The sequence below is a fragment of the Galeopterus variegatus genome, unplaced genomic scaffold, assembly GCF_000696425.1.
Source record: "Galeopterus variegatus unplaced genomic scaffold, G_variegatus-3.0.2 Scaffold150, whole genome shotgun sequence".
NCBI lineage: Eukaryota > Metazoa > Chordata > Mammalia > Dermoptera > Cynocephalidae > Galeopterus > Galeopterus variegatus.
This window is the reverse complement of record NW_007726261.1, coordinates 542,381-561,453: the sequence shown is the minus strand read 5'-3', so window position 1 is coordinate 561,453 and position 19,073 is coordinate 542,381. Positions and strand designations below refer to the sequence as shown.

General features: G+C 43.9%; 1 protein-coding gene across 1 annotated transcript in view; it reads right to left on the bottom strand.

Annotated features, from left to right (window-relative positions):
• LOC103607302 (sorting nexin-29) overlaps nucleotides 1–5,751 on the bottom strand; it is a gene marked incomplete at its 3' end in the record, with an annotated part of 379,169 nt that extends 373,418 nt beyond the window's left edge. The window contains exon 1 of the mRNA XM_008591823.1: nucleotides 5,748–5,751. Within this exon, the coding sequence (XP_008590045.1) occupies nucleotides 5,748–5,751 (4 nt within the window). The remainder of the gene's footprint in view (nucleotides 1–5,747) is intronic.
• Nucleotides 5,752–19,073: the final 13,322 nt, after the last annotated feature.

Below are 19,073 nucleotides of genomic sequence, written 5' to 3'. Positions count from 1 at the left end.
GCGCGACACCAAGGGTTGCAATCCCGTTATCGGTCATGAAAAAAGACAAAAAGGAAAAAAAAAAAAAAAAAAAAGGCCTAGGGCTGGATTTAATGGACCACTGCCCTAGCAGAAGTAATGGGGGAGGGGGAGTGTTAAAAATTAAAACAATAGTGTTTGTATTTCCAGACTTTACAGCCATCCTGCAGTCAGACGGGTGCAAGTTAGAGTTCCCCAGCTAGTCTGCAGACCAGGCTTACATCATAATCATGTTGCTATCTTCCCTCAGCCTCTAACCAAGACCCCACACACAGAGCCTTGCAGGGAACAGGTACATCATTAATCTGTTGTCACTGGCAGAATTCATACTTAGTTACATTTGCAAGCATCTGGGATGCTTGGCGCTATTGGCCCAGTGATGAGTTAGTGGTGGTGTTACTATTGTTTAATTCCCACCCCACCCCCAAAATCCACTACAATTCAAAAAAAAAGAAATGGAAAGGAAGAAGAAGTGAAGGAGGAGGGGGGCAGAAAAGGCTGCTCAGTATATGCTAGGGGTGTTATAAGATCCTGGTTGATTGGACCCCTTTGATGCCTGCAGGGTCAGGAGAAGTGAATGAACGAGGTGGGAAGCAGAAAGCAGACGAGGTAGAGGCTGCAGAGCTAGGCAGGTGCCCCTCATGAGACGGCAGCTGCTACTCAGCTCCAGCTGATAGTACCTCACGGCAATACCAGCAATTCCCCGTCTCCTGGTTTTTCAAGAGAGACTGGAAATCCAGATTTTCATTTCAATTAGTTGGCACTTAATTATATTCTGTTTAGAACAGTGTTGCAGCCTACTCTGCATAAACCAAACACAACACACTTAGGGGCCAGACCTGCCATGAATTTGCCATTGTGAAATACACATTCAGCCTTCACATCTGCCTATACAGGGGGTGCTGGCAGACCCACAGTAACACATGAAGGGACTGAGGCCTGGAGACGTTGATCAGTTGCCCAAAGAATAGCTCAGAGGTGGTGGACCCAACATACTACCCCAAAGCTCATGCTTTCCAACCTGCACAAGACCAAGCTGACCCTGTGGATTGCTCAACTTCAGCACAGAAAAAGGGCTCCCTCTGCAAAGTTCCACCAAAGAAAACTAACCTCTGGCTGGCTCAAATATCTCTGAGAACACTTCTGTGAGAAGACTTCTGAGAATCCTCCATGAGCACAATAAACTGCTCTCTACACTGTGCTCCTGTGGCCCTCCAGCCGCACCATGCCTGGAATAATCCCATCATGGAAAGATTATAGGCAATCATAAACCAGCTCCTGTCCTCCGTTGGATTGTGAGCCCTCTCAGGGATGGCAAGGAGCCTTACGGAGCCGGTGTTCACAGAAGGAACTCAACAAGTGTTGAGTCATCGGCTGGCCGAATAGCTCAGTCAGTTAGAGCACAGCCTTATAAACAGCAAGGTTACAGGTTCAGACACCCATACCGGCCAACCACCCAAAAAAAGAAAAAAACTGACAAATCTTGAATCGAGACTCTAGTGGGGTTCACTTCTATGGTTCCCCAAGTGGCTGCTTTAAAAGGAAAGGATCAGAATGGGCCAGGACACGGTGGCTGCCTTGAGTGTGTAATGCACAGAACAAGGCACTGGCTGTGTCTGCTCAAACATGAGCACGTGCCCAGATAAAATGGACAATCATTTTTCCCCAAAGTCAGGGCAGTGGCTCCCAGTATTGTGGAGTAAAGTGGCACAGCTGGGCCAGGACAAAAGGACAGACTGTCCACCACCACACAATGAAAAGAGGCAGGATCTGCTTCGAAATAGATGGGCTCAGCCATCCACGTGGGCTTCTGACATCTAAGATCAAAGACCCAGTCAACAGAAGATTCACAAATGAGCAACGAATGGGGACCATCAATTTACTCTGGAGCAAAACAGTAAATATTTTAGGCTTTGCAGACCATATGTAAGATCTCTGTTACAGAGAGATCTGCCATTATAGCTTGAAAACAGCCATAGACAATAGTAAATGAATGGTGTGGCAGTGTTCCAATAAAACTTTATTTACAAAACAGGTGGCTCATTTTACCAAACCCTGATGTAGAAAATACACTAAAACAGCAGTGTGTAAATGCTTTAAAGAGAAACTGTCCTCATTGTTAGAGAAATGCAAATGAGACACTTACTAATGAACACCACATGGAACCATTATATAACTACTAAATTAGCCAAGCAACATTTAAAATTAAATTCCCCAATGCTGGTAAACCAATGGTAAATCAGGTACATATCACTGGTAACAATATATTTGTCCAGTAAATTCTGAAAAGCAATGTGGCAGCGCATACCAAAGCTACAAAAATATCAAAATACCTTTTCGACACCTTGGAAATTAAGCTAAGAAAGAATGGGAAAAATCAAAAAAGGAACAAATAACCCCAAGTCTCTCTATCTTCCAGGTACTTAGTAAGGCACTATACACTCATCACTTGTTTTAATTCCCATTTTCTGATGAGCGAATTAAGAGTCAGAGAAGTTTAGGCTGGCCAGTTAGCTCAGTTGGTTAGAGCAGAGTGTTATAACACCCAGGTCAAGGGTTCGGATCCCCTTACGGGCCAGCCACCAAAAACAAATAAATTTTTGAAAAGACTCAGAAGTTCAATAATTTGCCCAAATTCTTCATTAGAGTGTTAAATTCAGGACTGATTTCATCCAAAGCTTTTTCCACTACAACACAATGACTGCATGAGCATAGCATCATGGGCACAAAGATTTTTAATGTAGTGTCCTAGAATAGGGGTCAGCAAACTAAAACCCCACCCCACGCCAAATCCAGCTGCTGCCTGTTTTTCTAAATAAAGTTTTTTTGCTTTTTCTTCTTTTTGGAGGCTGGCCAGTACAGGGATCTGAACCCTTTACCTTGATGTTATCAGCACCATACTCTATGGAGTGAGCTAACTGGCCAGCCTACTAAATAAAGTTTTATTGGAACACAGACATCCTTTCTTCTGTGGATTGCTTGACGCTGTTCTCATACTACAAGAGCAGAGTTGAGTACTTGTGGGGGAAGCCAGATGGCCCACAAAGCAGAAAATATTTACTACTGGGCCCTTCACAGAAACGTCTGTCAGTCCCATGGTAGAGCACTGTAAACGGAACTTACTTTCTCTTGCTAAAACAGGAGAAAGTTTAAATAATTGCAGTACATCAATTTGGCAGAATGTTATGCAGACTTTTTTAATAATTGTGAAGAGAAGGAACATGGATAAATGCTATAATGTAAGTGGAAACACTAATTCAGATGTAGCCTTAATGCAATTATGTAAAATGCATATATATGCTTTGAACAAAGAAGTGGAATACCTAAAAATCTAAATATTTAATGTGCTAGGAAGGTATATTTATAGGTATAGTCTATGTTTTCACAATAGACTTTAATGTCATTTTGGTTTTTTGCCTTTTTTTAATTTTTTTAAGTTGGGGGAGGAAAGAACAGATTCCAAGATACGCAGACACAGGCAAAGAAAAATGACGGGGGAGTGGGCAAGGTTCCCTTGATCAGCAAGCAAAAGTCAGGGCAAGAAAAGGGTCCTCACTGCCCCTGTAAGCTTCAAACTGCTCCACCTCTCACCTAAACCTGCTCCCCCACAGCCTCTCCCACCTCAGTAAAAGGCAATTCTTACCCCTTCCAGCTGCTCAGGAGCAAAACCTAGGAGTCACCTGCCTCACTTAGGTCTCTGCTCAGATTCACCTTCCCAGTAAGGCCTTCCAGATCACCCCACCCAGAATTACAACAGCCTATACCCTTCAATTCATCCTTCACCCAGACAATTTAGTAGTACAGACTCCAACCCTGGGCTCTGGTCTGGGCTTACGATCCAGATCTGGCCAACTAGAGTCATAGTGATGGGTTCCAGGATGACTCTGTGACCAGCAGACCTCTGTGTGTCAGCCCCAGGACTTTTGTTGGAGCACTTAGGAAAGAGGCCCACTCTTTGCTCAGGTGCTGCTATGGTTCAGGATGTGGTCCAAGAGCTGCAGGTAACCATCTTGGAGGAGAGGCTACCTGCAAATGAGCAAAGCAGAGTTGACAGAATCCCAATGACTCCCTTAGCACCTGAGTCCAGCTGAGCCTGAAGCCAGCACTATCCCTAGACTTTTTCTTTACAAGACACTATAAATTCCCATGTTGCTGAAATCAGTTTGATCAGCTTCCGCCACATTCACGTGCAAAGAGTCCTGGCTAACACACCTGGCAATACTCCAGCAAAGCCTTTTCTAGTAAGTTCATTCAATTTGCTTCAACAAATACCAATGGTACAGTCCTTTGATAAGTGACAGAGGATGCATCAAATTGTCATCCAATAAATGTTTGCTGAATGTCGAACCCTGAATTTCCGGCCAGTCTCTGCTACTATTGGAATCCTCACACTTCCTGTAGCATTTTTTAAAAGTACAAACTCATTGGCAAAAAGAAAAAAAAGAAAAAAAAAAACCAGTAGAGAGTGATTAACGCTTTGATGTTAATGCTACTTCTGGAAAATCACCCTAAGGACATAATCTACAGGAAGGAAAGCTACAGTGCACAAAAAAGTTAACTGCATCATTGTTTACAACAGGAACCAAAAAAAAAAAAAGAAGAAAGGAGGAAGATAAGCTAAGTTTCTACAAGTAGAGTCAACAGTTTAAAAATTGTGCTCATACAAAATGATGGCTTAATGATGGATTATGCAGTCCATAAAAGTGATCAGTAAGAAGCCCAGGTAGCAATGTAGTAAATGAAGTGTTAGGGTGGGAGCAAAATGGAAATCTATATGATAATGATAAAATTACTTCAACCTAGTAGACTGGCTGATTACCTCAGTAGTTAGAGCACAGTGCTGATAACACCAAGGTCCAGTGTTCGATCCCTGTACCAGCCACCCACCAAAAAAAAAAAAAAAGAAAATTACTTCAGCCTGTGTCAGTATTTCTCAATCTGTTTTTCATCATCTTCCCCCTTAGAATCCTTTTCAGATGTTTTTTTCCTAATCACCTCTTCCATGAAATTTTAATACAACAGATATAATGCATATCTGCTTATGTACAACATGTATGTCTGTGCTTTATACATAAGAGTACATTTTCATCTCCCCTGAGGACTAATTTTCACCCCCATTAAAAATATTTGGCCTATGGCCCGGTGGCGCACTGGATAGTGCGCCGCTTGGGAAGCGCGGCAGCGCTCCCGTCCGAGGGTTCGGATCCCATGTACAGACCGGCTCCCGCTCACTGGCTGAGCGAGGCGCGGGAGCAACGCCGAGGCTTGCGATCCCGTCGCCGGTCCCCGGTCCGGTACGGGGGCAACACTGAGGGTTGCGATCCGTTGCCGGACACGGACAAAAAAAAAAAAAAAAAAAAAAAAAAAAAAAAATTTGGCCTATGTATGGACAAGATGCAAGATGTACGTGCTTTATCTGGAATTATGTTCAGATTGCCATAATTCAGAGAAGCCCATCAAATCTTGAATTTTAGAGACAACTCTTAAAATTTGGAACTAAGAACTTGACTTCCTATTGGTTACCCAAACAGAGTCATGCAACAAGGAAGCAGGAAAATCAATATCAGTGGGATTTAGTCCATTGCCAATTGCTAGCATAAGTGGTAGTTAAATGTTTGCTGACAGTTCTACCTTAAGAGATCAACCCAGTGCCTTTATGATGGGAAAAAAAATGTTAATAGCATCACTTTTCTGCTTTGAACGAAAACCACAAATATTCTTCCACTCACCCATTTCGGCTGATCCTTTATTCCAAGTATAAGCCACTGCTTTAGGGAGCCCAGTCAATGCCAAGGAGAAAGCCATGACCTTCAACACTCCAGAAAAATAATAAAAAGCTGCCAAAATGTACATAAAAAACAAGCAAGAAACAGCAGTAAATCACCCACTAAGCCCAAAACTCTCGCCTGGGCCTGGCTTTCCCCACCCTTGAAACAGGAATTTCAGTGTCTTTCTAATTTCAGAAGGATTCCTGAAAGAATAATTACTGATGGAAAGTTCCACCAAGCATCTTCAAGTACAAAGTCTTACAAAAGACAACGCTTGAGAATAATAATGACTTACTGACCCTACAAGTTTTATGTTCCCAGTAAGAGCAAAAGCGTTACCTGCGTTCCCCAGCTTGAAGAGGCTGGCAATCAAGTATTCCTACCTACTGAATTCTTAAAAGAAAAACAAATAAATTGTGACCACTACTACCCTAAAACACCACCCATAATGTCTGGCAGGTATCTTCCTGACAATTTGTTTACTTCTACATACCTATATGAATCCATAAATTCTGTCTGGTTTGTACGTTTTAATTTGCATCAAAGTATATATTATAGGTATAATTCTGCACCCTTTTTTTTTTTAAAGAGCATTAATGTTGAGATATAGCCACAGTGATGTGTATAAATCCATGTTTTCCATCGTGACCATACCACATTATATTTATCTACTCCCCTATTAATGGTCATCTTAGATGTTTCTGGCCTCATGATACCCATTTATCTTGTGTGTGCATCACCTAGGGCCATTCTACTTCCTGGTTATTTGCACTTAATAAATTCAGCCTTAAACCCATCTGACCTCTGACTCTACTCAAACATTTTCAACTCAAAAATACAGCAGACTTTAATTGCCAATTTATAGGATATAAAAGAGACTGACAAACACGTTAAGCCAAACCAAAAGGATGCAATCAGCAAAATCTTGCAAAGGATCCTTAGCTTACTGCCTCTGTTTCCTTCAACAAAAATTGCAAGGGGAGAAAAAAAGAGAGAGATGAAAGGGGAACCTGTAGTTCAAGAAAAGACTTTGTGCTTCAAAGGATACCATCAAGAAAAGTGAAAAGACAGCCCACAGAATAGAAGAACATTTTTGTAAATATGTGTACCTGATAAGGGACCTATATCCAGAAATTACATAACATTCTCACAGCTCAAAAACAAAGACATACAGGCTGGCCGGTCAGGTCAGTTGATCAGAACACGGTGCTGATAACACCAAGGTCCAGAGCTCGACCCCTTTACTGGCTAGCTGCCAAAAAAAGTAATAATAAAAATAAAAACAAAACCCAATTATAAAATGGACAAAGGATCTGAATAGACATTTCTCCAAAGAAGATATGCAATTGGCCGATAAGCACATGAAAAGATGCTCAATTTCACTAGTCATTAGAGAAATGCAAATCAAAACCACAGAGAGATACTTCACACTCACTAGAATGTCTATTATCAAAAAGACTGTTAGTGAGGATGTGGAGAAACTAGAACCTTCATATACTCCTGGTGCAAAAGTAAGATGGAGCACCCACTTGGGAAAACAGTCTGACACACCTCCTCAAATGGTAAATAAAATTACCGCATGACCCAGCAATTCCACTCTTGGATACACACCCAAGAGAAATGAAAACACATTCCCACTTATAGGTACATGCTCACAGCAGCATTATTCATTATAACCAACAAATGTCCATCAACTAATGAACAGATAAACAAAATGTGCACTATCCATAGAATGGAATATCATTTGGCCACAAAAAGGAATGAAGTACAGAAATCATACAATATGGTTGAGCATGTTTTTACTTAGTGAAAAAAGCCAAACACAAAAGGTCATGACTATATGATTTCATTTACATGAAATATCCACAAAAGGCAAATCCATAGAGACAGAAAGTAGATTGGTGGTTGCCAGGGGCAGGGGGGAGGAGGAACAAGGAGTGACTGCTAATGGGGACAGTATTTCTTTCTGGGGTAATGAAAATGTTCTAAAATTGATTATGGTGATGTTTGTACAACTCTGTGAATATACTAAAAAATTAAAAAATAAACTAAAAAAAAAAGGTGAGGGAGAGATTTAAAAGACTTAAAAGACAAACCAATTTGCACTGTGTAAACCTTACTTAGATCCTAGATTTATTTATTGGGAGGGGAGGGGGTGGTGGTGCTGGTCAGCACTGGGATCAAATCCTAGATTTAAAAAAGTACACTGTAAAATAAAATTATTTATAAGAGAATCATGGTAATTCGAACACTGATTGGATATTTGATGATATTAAGGAATTATTGCTAATTTCTTACAGGTATGACAATGGAATTGAGTTGTTTTTAAAAAGGAGATCCAGCATTTTAGAGATACATAATAAAGTATTTACAGATGAAATGATATGGTATCTTGGAATTGCTTCAAAATAGCCTGGGGAGAGGGGTGGGAAGTAGGTAGGGATATAGATGAAATGGTCATGAGATTAAATGGTAACTGTGGAAGCCATGTGATGGCACATGGGGGTGCATTACACTATCCTGTCCACTCTCGTTATGTTTGAAATTTTCTATTCTAAAAAAAGGGACATAAGAAAGAGAGGAAATATTTCCATGCCACATTGATTTATCGTTTGTCAATTATCAATCCCACAGTTGGGGAAACCCACTTTAAACTGCATTCTAAAGAAACGATTAAAAATATCTTTGGACTTCCCCTTCCACCCTCAGCGACCACTTTTACTGCCTCAATTACAACCTTTCCAAAAGAAGGCATTCATCCTTAATACTTTTTTCCTAAAAAGCCATTTGTTGGTTTCCTTTCATAATTTGTTTGACTTTAGACCGAATTATTTAATTAAATTTTAAAATTTCCTGAGTTTTGATACTAAGCTGCGTCTTGAAAGATAAACTGACCGATTTCCCTTGGCTTGTCAATTTTATGTCTTCCTGTGAAGGCAGAAGAAAGAATGGTCCAGAACTGTGGGCTTATGGCAGAGACTCCTTGGTCACATTAAAAGGAAGATTTTTTCAGAGGGTGCCTAGACCCAGCCCTTGTCCCAAACTAGGCCAAGAAACAATCCTACCCCCACCCCACATAGGTCCTTAAGGAAACAACAACAGCTCTAAATTCTTGACAATGTACCATGTGAGAGGCACAATACCAATCACTTTACCTGAGTGGTGTTACTCATTACAACAAGCCTAGGAGACAGGTACTATTATGTATCTCCATTTTGCTGGGACTTTCCGAATGTTCAAGTAACTTACTCTAATCACACATCATTATGCAGCACAAGCCAGGATATGAACCCAGGATGTCTGGCTCTAGGGCCCGCACTTATATCAAGCTACTTCACCTCCTGGTGGAAGCCAGTTCGTGATGTCTTTGTTGTGATATCACTAACGTTCAAGGATCAAAAACCTCAATTAAGCCCCAAATAATTTGCTCTGGCAACAAAACAAACAGATTTGACTATCTCCCAGGAAACCCCCCTCATAAGCCCCCTCATTAGGGCCATCGATTTCACAAATCTTGCTCTTGCATAGCATATACTGGTAGGAAAAAGATCCACAGAGGCAACTTAAAAATTAAAACTGAAGAGAGACATATCCCCTTCACCTTGCCCCCCTCTCAACCTCCAGAAATGCCTGAGTGGAAGGCTAGGGCTGGATGCAGGGTTTCTTCGGAGCAATTCCACAGTGAAGGAAAAACAGGCACCAGAAGGGTAGGCGGGTCCTCCTAAGTAAATCCAGATCCCAGAGTGGTTGGAAAAACAATCAGGGGCAGCTGAGAGGCTTCCCTGAGTCACTCCCATCTCTACATACATCACCCAAGAATGACTTAGCACCAAAACACCCCCAATACTCTTCAGAGGAAAGGAGGCTGAACACCGAGTCAGAGTCAAGGGACTAAACTTCAGCAACACCGAGCACGAGCTGTCCACACCCACCTCCCTCTCACTTCCAGTCTCCTCACCAAAACCACCCCCTCGCTGATGGGAGGGAGAAGTTTGGACTGGGAAGGGCAAGGGCAAAGCGACGGTCCCCAAACGGGATAAGCATTTGGGCAGGAAGGGAAGGGCTGCAGGACAGGACAAGACAAATCTTAAACGATGAGCTAAGATAGGAAATGGAAGGGGCAAGAGTGTGAAAGAACAATCGAAATGTAAAAACAAGGACCGGAGGGGGAAGCTGACTGGGTAACTGGGGACAACCTGGGGACTGGAACAGCAAAGCACAGGGGAACAGAGGTAGAGGGAATAAAACGGACGGGGAAGACAAAAGAGTTGGAGAACTGAGAGTCCTCTGGGGACCAGGAGCTACTGGGACACAGGGTTCAGGGGTCAGCAAACTGGGAGTGTCTAGAGACACTCTCTGCCTCTGTGGACACCGGAGTGACTGGAGACAAGGGGTCTGGGTAGAGGGAATGACTGGGGAGCAGGGGGGCGGGAACTAGAGCTGGGACTCAGCATGTCGCATGTCGAGAAGTGAAGAGGGACCGGAGGTCTCAGAACTGGGGTCTGGTAACTGGGCAAGGGGGTCTGAAGGCTGGGAGGGACTGGAGACAGGGACCTACATGCTGGTTGTAACTGATGGATGGACAGGAGCCAGGGGACTAGGAGTGCCCAGCCGCAGGAGGTTACAGAACTGCAGGTGACCAGGGGCCAGGACCGGGAGTTCCAGTGGCCAGGGGTCAGGGAACAGGGAGTGATGGGGCGGGGGTCTGCGAGCCAGCGCGGCGCGGGAACTCGGGGGCCGGAGTGTGCAGCTGGAGCGGCGGGAGCCGGGGTGGCCGGGACCGGTGACAGCGGCGGGGCCGCCACTCACCGCTCATGATGCCGCTCCCCGGGCCGGTGAGTGCGCCGAGCCGCCTCTGCAGCCGCCGAGCTCCAGACAGGCCGGGAGACAGCGCGCCGCGCCCCGGCCGTCCCGCCCCGGAAGTAGAGTCCTGCCGACGCTGGGGCCCCGCCCCCCGCCCCGGAACGTAAACACGCGCACCGGCCTGGGGCATGCGGGTGACCTGGGCCTGAGAGTGGGTGGGAGCGGCGGGGAGGCCCCGGGGGCTGTCCTCGAACCGCCTCTCCGCCTTCTTGGGGCTCACACGACTGTCGAGGTGAGGCGCCAGACAGTGAACAAGGCCACGAGTGCCGAGACGACATCGTTCCGGACAGGGATGTGAACTGAAAGGGAAATTTAAAAAAAGAAAAAAAAGTGTAATGGGCCAAAGCGTAGGCACAGGGCAGATGTGCAATCCCGGAGGTCCTCTCTAAGGAGGCGACTTTTGAGCCGAAACCTGGATAATGAGACGTAGGCGGCTCGGTAAGATCCCCAGGCAAGTTGTTCTTGAAGGAACGGTAAATGCAAAACTCCTACCTTGGAGGGTTGACTGGAGTGGGGAAAAGGTGGGGAAGAGGTGGGGGGAGGGCATTGCAGGCCATGCAGTTTGGACTTTTCTACCTAACTCTGGGTAGGGAGGGGAGTGGGAGACCATTGCAAGGATTTAATCAGAGGAGTGACACCATCTGAATTAGGTTCTAAGACATCCCTTTTCCTGGGATGAGACATCACTCTTCCTGGGATGAATTGTAATAGCCCACAGTGGGGAAAGGGCAGCTGGTTAGGGGTCTGTTGCTGTTGTCCAGCCAAGAGACACATAGTGTCTAAGGCTAGAGTGGTGGCAGTGGCGATGGAGTAGGTGGATGGATTGAGTATGAACACAAATGATACACATTCACAATAACCTTATGACGTCCAGGTTATTGTCTCATTTTACAAATGAGGAATGGGGACCCAGAAAGGTTAGTGGAGTATTTCCCCAACTTGTTTTGCCCACATCCAGACAAAATAGATTCTACATCACAACGCAGTATACATGTCAAAGGACAGAATTTCAACACATGTATTTAAATTGGCTTTATTGCGATTCTACACTCGAGCAACACTTCATTCCATAAGCAGAATATGTTCCAATGAGCTGAGCAAAAGAGGTTGGTTTTAAAGACAGAAAAAGGGCTGAAGTAAGCAGAAACCAAAAAAAAAAGTATTGGTTATTTCAAAGTTACTTTCCTTGTAAGGTGGAAACAAGGAGAAAGAACAGTGGAAAAGTAACCGATTGTTGAATATCAGGTTGCTTCAAGATATCCTTTCTGTGTAAGGATTAAACTTCATTATCATGCCTATTGAAGATTCAGGCTGGCCTCTTTGGGAGATCGGCTGTTATATTTCTCCCGATTTCTAGAAAAGTCAGACACCAACTTAGTATGAGTTTGGTACCATGGAATTTAGCAGGAGTGACTCCATTTTGATTTTTAGTCTGGTCTGTTGGGGCCTAATGCAGAAACTTAGTCCTGGACTGGCCGGTTAGCTTAGTTGGTTAGAGACAGGTTGCAATCCCAAAGTAAGAGATTCGGTTCCCTATACTGGCCAGCTGCCAAAAAAAAAAAAAAACAGTGGTCTCCTACAATTTTTATTTAACAACATGCATGTATTTAAGGAGATATTTAACAAAACAATTCTGTAGGTAATATATTTTCTTCCATTTTTCTTTTTTTTTAATGCTGACTGAGACTTAGTCCACCAATAAATCTTGATCTATGGTTTAAAACACTGAATGAGGACCAAGCCCCTCTAGGAAATGAAGCCAGAATTCCAGGCCAGTTCTGTGTGACACCACAGCTCTATGGTCTACCTATTACGTTGCCTCTCAACACATAATCTCCACCCCCACCCCGGTAATTTATCTTTAAGGAAACAGCTTAGCAGAGGGCCAGAGCTATTGGAGAGGATGCTCTGCAGCATTATATATATATATATATTTTCTTTCCCTTTTTGTCTTTTTTCGTGACCGGCAACGGATCGCAACCCTCAGTGTCGCGCCCGTACCAGACCGGGACCGGCAACGGGATCGCAACCCTCAGTGCTGCGCCCGCACCTCGCTCAGCCAGTAAGCGGCTGGTCTGTATGTGGGATCCGAACCCTTGGCGGGGTTTATTGATCTGTATGGCTATGTGTAGCAGTGCGCCACTGGGCTGGCCTGCAGCATTATATTTTAACAGTGAAAACATGGAAAGCACCAAAGCCCAACTACAGAAGAATAGCTAAGCAAATCATGGCCCAGCACACAAGGAATCTCTTGCAGTAGTTGAAAGTGTTGATCTTAAAGAATGAAAATGTGAGGAAAGGCCAGTGATAATACATTAAGTGAAAAAAGCCTCATGCAAAATAGTCTGTACACAGTGATTACAGTGTGTCAAAATACAGATAGTTCCTGACTTACCATGGTTCAATTTAAAATTGTCTGACTTTATGATGGTGTGAAAGTGATACACATTCAGTAGAAACTGTACTTTGAGTTCTCATACAACTGTTCTGCTTTTCACTTTCAGTATGGTATTCAATAAATTACATGACATTCCACACTTTATTATAAAACAGGCTTTGTGTTAGATGATTTCGCCCAACATAAGGGTCCTAAGCATGTTTAAGGTAAGCTAGGCTAAGTGACGATGTTCTATAGGTTAGGTGTATTAGATGCCTTTTTCAACATATTTTCCACTTATGATGGGTTTATTGATCTGTATGGCTATGTGTAAGGACTAAGAGAATGTAAAAATGAGAATACTTGCATTTGATTGATGAGGTGTTTTTCCCATTTTTTAAATTACACTTTACAGTTGTTAATCTGTTACTCCAGTTAAAGAGTTGGTTTGTCTGAATCCTCCTAGAAAACCTAGTGTTGACCTAAAAAAGAAACTGAGACCAAATACACATTGAGTCAATATGGCAGTTGCAACCAGGGAGACACAGATCAGGTAGCCCTAAAAATGTGTTCCAAAGAGGGCAAGCAGAGCTTAACATTTTATAATCACAAGAAGAGTTAAAGAAGAGAGAAAGAGGGCCCCACCTAATTACTTCACCAGGCTTTCTATTAGTTGTACATGCCATATAGATTTGGGATTGTTACTGGGCTACATCTTACGTGTAGGGATCTAGGGTAGGGGTAATAAGAAGTATTCTAGTTTATTTTATGGCTTTCTAGTGCCATTATGGCTGCTTCTAAGTAAAATGGACTTATAACATTTTCTAGGACAAGTGGACATGACTACTGACTTCTGCCAGATCTCCGAAGGCACTATGACTTAGCTGAGCTGGTCAGAGCAGATTCTTTTGGTTATCACTAGTTTAAGTCTGCCTGCCTCTGTAACCTTTGGCATAGTATCACATACCTGCTTCATGGAGTTGTCATGAGGATCATGTGTTATACCTTCTCACTGCACCCTGCACCATTTCTTTATAGCACTTGATCCAGGATAATTAATTGAAATCCTAATTTGTGCTTGGTATAATATGAAATATATTTGGTCTTTATCCTGGTTCCGGTAACAGAGCTCCTAAAATTCTTGGAATTTCCTGAGTGATAGGAATGTCTTTTGTTATTCATAATCAACCCCTTTAGATCTCACTGGAGTTTATGCTAATGAGATAATTTAGGTGGGGTCCCTAGATAGCCTCAGGAAGGGGCTGGTCACCAGAAAAACCTAGTGATTACAGGGTTGGAACTTTCAGCCCCACACCAACCTGGAGGCAGGAGGCAGGTACCAGAGATTAAACTCTATAAAAATTCTTGAACTGCAAGATTTGAGGAGCTTCTGGGTTGCTGAACATGTGGAGGCGGTGCCTCCTCAAGAGGACAAGAAGCTCTGTACCCCTTCTCCCATACTTCACCCCATGTACATCTTCAACTGGCTGTTCATTTGTATCCTTTATAATAAACTGATAATTTAATAGTCACACATTGTATACATGTATTGAAATATAACTCTGTACCCCACAAATATATATAATCACTGTTTCAATTTTTAAAAATTAAATTTAAAAAAACCCATAAATGTAAGTAAAGTGTTTCTCTGTGTTCCGTGAATTGTCCTAGCAAATTTTTGAACCTGAGGAGAGGGGTCATGAGAACCAACCCCAATTTATAGCTGGTCAGTCAGAAGCACAGGTCACAACCTGGGCCTTTTGACTGGCAGTCTGGTTCTAGGAGCTAATCCCTTCTACCTGGGCCCTTTCAATCTCCACAATTGAATTATAGAACACTCAGTTGGTGTCCACTGGAGAATTGCTTGGTGTGTGGGAACCCCACATACATTTGAGCACAGAAGTGTTGTTCTGTGTTGAATATGAATAGAGAGATAAAACAATTTTTTTCCTTTACATTGTGCTTAAAGATGTTATAGCACCAAACATTCCCCTTAAGTATTATAATTCCTTCTTCCTAGGATTTTAGTCTCAAGGACCAAGAATCAAAAGCCTTAATTCAACGGCTCTTCTTGGGTTTTTTTTTTTTTTTTGTCTTTTTTACTGGCCGGTAACGGGATCGCAACCCTCAGTGTTGCGCCCATACCAGGGACTGGCAACAGGATCACAACCCTCAGTGTTGCGCCCACGCCGCGCTCAGCCAGTGAGCGGGAACCGGTCGGTCACCACATGGGATCCGAACCCTCGACGGGAGTGCCGCCTCGCTCCCAAGCGGCGCACTCTCCAGTGCGCCACCGGGCCAGCCCTCTTCTTGGGTTTTTGAAAAGTATAAACTCATTAAGGAGCTCATCCTAAGGAGTGAGGGGAGGGGGAGAAAGAGGGCCTGTGAGAAGCCCGGGGCAATATTCTGAGGCCATATAACAAGAAAAGAGTGTGTGCCTGCCCTCAGAGAGAGACCAGACCTCAAAGGGACTAAGTGACAATTACAACAGTAATAGCAACTAATACAAAGTATGCAAAGCAGATACTTTTAGAAATTGTGTGTATATATATGTATGAACTCTTAACTCATTTAATCCTTAACACAATCTTATCATATACTATTTTTTGTTCTTTTTTCTACTAAATAATATTATTATCCTCATTTTACAGCTGGGAAAACTGAGGCCAGGGTTAGTTAAGTAATTTTCTCATAGTCACCTAAGGTGTGTAACTTCCTACTAACAGAGCCAGGATTCAAACCCAGGCAGTCTGGTTCCAGGAGCTAATCCCTTAACCGCCATACTGTATTACCTCCTGTGGCCCTGAAGGGCCTAGAACGGAGCCATGATGGGCCCCAATTGGGCAAAAAGTTCCCCATATCCCAAATGTACCAAAAACCCCAGGGCCCAAGACCTTTCAGGGTCTATGCTGTGGTGCCAGTAGGCATCTTAACAATGACCAAATTCAACAGATGATCAGAGGGCATCTCCTGTTGTGTTGTCTTTCCATAAGACCCCAGGACCTCTAAACTACCCCAGGAAGGGAATCCTTCTCCAATAATGACTAACCCAAAAGGGTGTGAAATTCAGAAATGTAATTAAATTGGTGTGTAGAGAAAAAAAGAAGTAGATCTGGCTGGCTGCGTTGAAATCTTGGCTCTACCACTGTTATAGCTTGAATGTGTTCTGTCCAACGTTCAGGGTTTGCCAATGTGATAGTATTGAAAGGCAAGGCCTTTTAAGAGGTGATTAGGCCATGAGGGCTCCTCCCTCTAGAATGGGATTAAAGCCTTTATAAAAGAGGCTTCACAAAGCATTCCACCACCTTGGTCTTACACTATTCTGCTATGTGAGGACACAGCATTTGTCCCTTTACCCTTCCACCTTCTGCCAAGTGAGGACACAGCAAGAAATGCCTCACCAGATGCCAGCACCTTGATCTTGGGCTTCCCAGACTCTGGAACTGCAAGAAATTAAATTTCTGTAATTTATAAATTACCCATTGTAGGGTAAGTGCTGGACAGAGACCTATTCCCCGTCCCCCCTGGAAAACTACCCCTGGCCAAGGTAGTTACCCAAGGAAAGGCATGTTCCCTTTTAGACAAACATTCCCTTTAAGTCAGATGGAAGACTGGAGGAAGCAGGGACCCTAAGTAAATTAGCACGCTAGTGTTAAAGTACTCGGAGCCACCAGGAAAGAAGTGAGTGGATTATCTACTCAGCCAAATTTCCCACGTGCTCTGCACTGGGTAAGGGTCTACACATAAGCATGCAAATGATTTACACCTCTACTTTGATCTTTTCACTGTATAACTCTTGTATGTACACCACAGCAGCACGGATTTCCAGCTGGCCTACCGATGTCAGCAACTCCCGTTAAGTCTAATAAACTGATGTCTCTACCTGTTGAACCCAGTGAGTTTTTTGGAATAGGCAAATACTATGCAAGTGCCCTCTCAGATTTGGGGCTCCCACAATACACCCAGTCTCAAGTATTCTGTTACAGCAACAGAAAAAGACTAAGACAGCCACTTACTGGCTATATTATTGCTCTGACTCAGTCTCTGTCATTATCTGTAAAATGGAGATAATAATGGTCTACCTGCCTTGTAGTTTGTGTGCATTAAATGTGTTAATACAGGAAAAACATTTAGAACAGTCCGTGGAACATTAAGAAGGCTATGTAAATGTTAGCTATGATTAATACTACACACCTGCATTTGGGCTGAAAACAGTACATCTTTAGCATAGTTTGTAATTACTCATTTATTTGCATGATTTATAGCAATGCCTGATGCCTCCATTAAGCTGAAAGCTCACAAGGCCAAGAACCACCTATGCATAGCACAGTGAATTAGTCTGGCTGACTGTAGGTTTTTTCTATTTACAGAAGTACATAGGATAATCTTGCATTCCTTTAACAATAAAGAGAAAAATACAATCTGTCCTGAAGTGTATATGTGTGCATACATGAGAGTTATCTACCCACAAACGTGTGACTATGGAGTCTATAAATGGCAGTGTTTTTTTTCACTGAGTCAAGAATTTGACCATGAAACCAAGGACGTTTCCACAGCTCCCAACAATAAGGTGGAGAAATATATCTAACATAAAGAGTTTCCATCGACGCGTAGCCCGAGCACTACAACCAGCACAACTCCGGCAGCTACCTGCATCCACCAGCAAGAAGAGGAACTCAAAAAGCCTGATGGTGGGCCGGCCGGTGGCGCACTGCTACAGTGCGCCGCTTGGGAGTGCGGTGGCGCTCCCGCCGAGGGTTCGGATCCCACGTACAGACCGGCTGCTCACTAGCTGAGCGAGGGGCGGGCGCAACACCGAGGGTTGCGATCCCGTTGCTGGTCCCGGTCCGGTACGGGCGTGACACTGAGGGTTGCGATCCGAAAAAAGACAAAAAGGGGGAAAAAAAAAAGAAAAAAGCCTGATGGTGAGTCAGAATCTCTGGTGTCCTTGCTTGAGCCGGGGGTAGCTGTTACTACCCAGGTGGATTGCTCTGAGGGGTTGCTGAGACCTTGAAGGGGACTCTCAAAGTATGTGCACTGAGGTTTAGAGCTCGCGCCATTTTGTGAGATTTACAAAATCCTCCCTGGGAAGAAGCCGCCGGGAGCAGCCGCCACTTGGCGCCCGGCCTCGCCACCGCCGCACTCAGCGCCGGGCTGGGCCACACGGCCCCACTGCCAGGACTTGGGGTCCGGGGACTGCGGTATTTGCTGGGGCTGTCGCCTCCCTGGCCCCAGGCACCACTGGAACCACAAGCCGGAGAGAGACTGAGCAGGCTGCAGCACGAACAGGAGCTGGGAGCACTGGGGGTGGCGAGAGGCGGCCGGGGCAGCTCTGGCTGCGGAGGCTGCCGCGGGAGCGCAATGCGGAAGCCGGAGGCTGAGACTCACCGGAGGGAGCAGCACAAGCGCCCCACCATCTTCCCAGAAGTCAATTTTGGACTTGCCTGGCACTAGTGGCCAACTGCGTAGTCATTGAGGTAGCCATACCAAATTGGCAACCCCAGCAACATCTTAGTCAGGCAATAGTGTCAGACCTGTGGACTGTGAAACCCCCTGCCACAATGAATAAACATCAAAGAAAAGACACCAGAAATACAAAAAATCAAGTAAGTACACCACCCAAAGATAATAAATCTCAAGCTGTAGATCCTATAGAACAAGAAGCCCTTGAAATGACTGACAAGGAATTTTGAGTGATAATTCCAAGGAAACTGAATGAGATACAAGAAAACTCAGCTAGACATCATGATGAAATGAGGAAAAGTATACAGGACCTGAAAGAGGAAATGTACAAGGAAATCAATGCCCTGAAAAAAAATATAGCAGAACTTCCTGAACTGAAGAAGCTATTCAGCGAAATAAAAAACACAACGGAGAGTTTAACCAACAGGCCTGTCAAAGTTGAAGAGAGAACCTCTAAACTTGAAGATGGGCTGTTTGAAATAACATAACAGGTAAAAAAAAAAGGAAAAAGGATCCAAGGCATTGAAGAAAATCTGAGAGAGATATCAGACAACCTTAAGCACTCAAATATCCGAGTCATGGGT